Source organism: Lotus japonicus, chromosome 6 (genome assembly GCF_012489685.1).
Source record: "Lotus japonicus ecotype B-129 chromosome 6, LjGifu_v1.2".
Lineage (NCBI taxonomy): Eukaryota > Viridiplantae > Streptophyta > Magnoliopsida > Fabales > Fabaceae > Lotus > Lotus japonicus.
The window spans coordinates 44,215,943-44,218,341 of record NC_080046.1 but is presented as its reverse complement, the minus strand read 5'-3'; the positions used below and the strand labels follow the sequence as shown (position 1 = coordinate 44,218,341).

Genomic DNA, 2,399 nt, shown 5'->3' with positions numbered 1-2,399 from the left:
AAGCCAAATACCATGATGAAGACCCAGTGGGAAATACAAACCGCATGCTCCAAATATCTTAGAAACAACACCCTTTACATATTTACATATATAATACACCCCCAGATTATAATGATACATTCACACCTCACTTTCTCTTTCATCTCATTTCTCTTACTATTTCTCTCTGTATTTTCTGTCACATCGATCACATAACATATCACTTACTTCTCTCATTTCTCTTCATATTTAAACAAGGTAGAGTTGGAAATGATTTGTGAACTCAACATTATTTGTATTTATAATACCAAACTTTTCAAAATAATTCCAAATTTAATTGATATTGATATTTTAGAATTTTGTATAGTATTGACTATTGAGTAATAAGATTTAATTATTATGTTTCTTTTTAAAGCAATCATACGATTATGTTAAAGCATATGATTATACTATCTTATCTTATTTCATTATCTTGCATATCAAACAGACCTTTATTGGACTGAGTCGCATGTAAGTCAAATTTGAGTACGTAATTCACTTTTGCCCTTAAAAATTATATATTAATAAAAATCTCACTTCTTGATATAATTCATTACATTATAATTGGCTCAACTATGAAGAAAGTTCACACACATCATTAGTGAATATTGAACAATCGGTAAAAAACTTCTAACTCATGATCCCATCTACAATACTCACATAAGCCAATATCATCAACATCATCGTCATCATCATCTATTAATGCCCATCTACCCGTCTTCAGTCTCCACCCTTTACACGTGCTCTTAGAGTTACAGAGAGGACTCTGATTACCCCTAAGCATTCCATTATTTTTCCACATAGAGTCCAATAACTTTTTCACTTTGTTTCTCGATCCTACGACATACTTGGACTTCCTCAGGAAGCGTATATGCTCAAGTCCTTGTTTTCTCAAATCATCATCTTCAGAGCATAATGAAATCATACCAAACACATATTTTGCTTCCTTGTGACCCTTTTGAGAAGCTATCTTCAAGATCTCAAGACCGTCAATATTTCTATTTGGATAACCAAAATATTTCAGCAACCCTTCTCTAAACAAGCTCTCTATGTTTCCATATTCCTTGTAGCGGTTCAGGAACGACGATACTTTGTCATTGGGAAGCCACTGGATTAACGGGAATGTGTCCAAAGAAACTCTACGCCAAACGTAGCTATCTTCAGTAGCGTCAAGAAAATCTTTACAACACATTTTGATGGTGTGAAGGTCGACAAAGGAGTGTGATGCCACGGTTGCAACCACCTCTATTAACAGATCTCTTGAAAGCGTTGTTATGGGAGCAATGGAGTAGAGACCTTTATAACAAGTGCGACGTCTCTTGCTCCTTGCCTTCTTCACGAGTCTTGAATAAGTGTGTTGTGGTGAGTGCTTAACATGAGCAGCTACACGTGCTCTACAAGCGGATGCAGAAGGTGGAATGCGTGGAGAAGAACGACCCGCAAAGCCACCACCTCTAGCTCTAACCATATCTGCAATAAAATAAAACAATTCATTCAAAAAATTTATATCATTAAACTAAGCATTCAAGCAATACATAAAATTCTAATAAATCTTGATTTAGAGCTATCACATTCTAGTTTTTCTAAGGTTCCGAAAGTTAGAATTCAATAGTTTAATTCATCTTAATGACAAAACCTATCTGATTCTAGTTTCTGAAACCTTAGAACACAACTAATAATTAAAGTATTACAAATAATGTTTAAATGTATGTAAAGTATGAGGACAAACAATAAAATTAAAGAATGAGAGAAAGATCATATAAACTTAAGAAATTGACAAAGGACACACGTGAATAATTGCATGCATACTATAGCATTGAAGTTACTGTTCACAAGTTGCACATGCCCTGCCATGAAACAACTGTTTTTTATTAATGGAACTTTTTATTTTGTGATTTTTTTATAGTGGCATTTAATACTATAAGAAATTGAAAAATACTAATAAAAAGAGACTTTCAAAATATTAAAACAAATTCGCTGAAAACTCCCACAGTACTCTGTACCAACATCACTTTTCATATCGAATTATTTCCGAAGAAATGATGAAATAACAGAAAAAATAAAAAATGAGTACAAACACAAAGAAGAACATAAACTGACTCTAATTTGCTGAACTCAAGCACAAAATTGAAAAATGAAGTTGACAGGAAATTTTGCAAACCATCACAAATTTTAAGTGGAAAAACACATAAGGCTTCAGAATTATACCTGAGCCTCAAAACACACTAAAGATCGAAGACAGAGAATACACCTTGACAAACTTTTCACTGGTTAAGTTTTCTCTCCTTTGCTGGCTGTTTGAAGTTGTTGGTCTAATGACCCATCCTTACTCTATTTAATTCCGTCAATTATGAAAAAATATTAAATTCGAAATCTCCACT

General features: G+C 33.1%; 1 protein-coding gene across 1 annotated transcript; it reads right to left on the bottom strand.

The window, feature by feature from the left end:
• Positions 1 to 616: 616 nt before the first annotated feature.
• LOC130725372 (uncharacterized) lies at positions 617 to 1,486 on the bottom strand. Its single transcript, XM_057576609.1, has one exon. It carries the CDS (start codon positions 1,484 to 1,486, stop codon positions 617 to 619), a length of 870 nt encoding a protein of 289 aa, XP_057432592.1.
• Between the last annotated feature and the right edge of the window lie 913 nt (positions 1,487 to 2,399).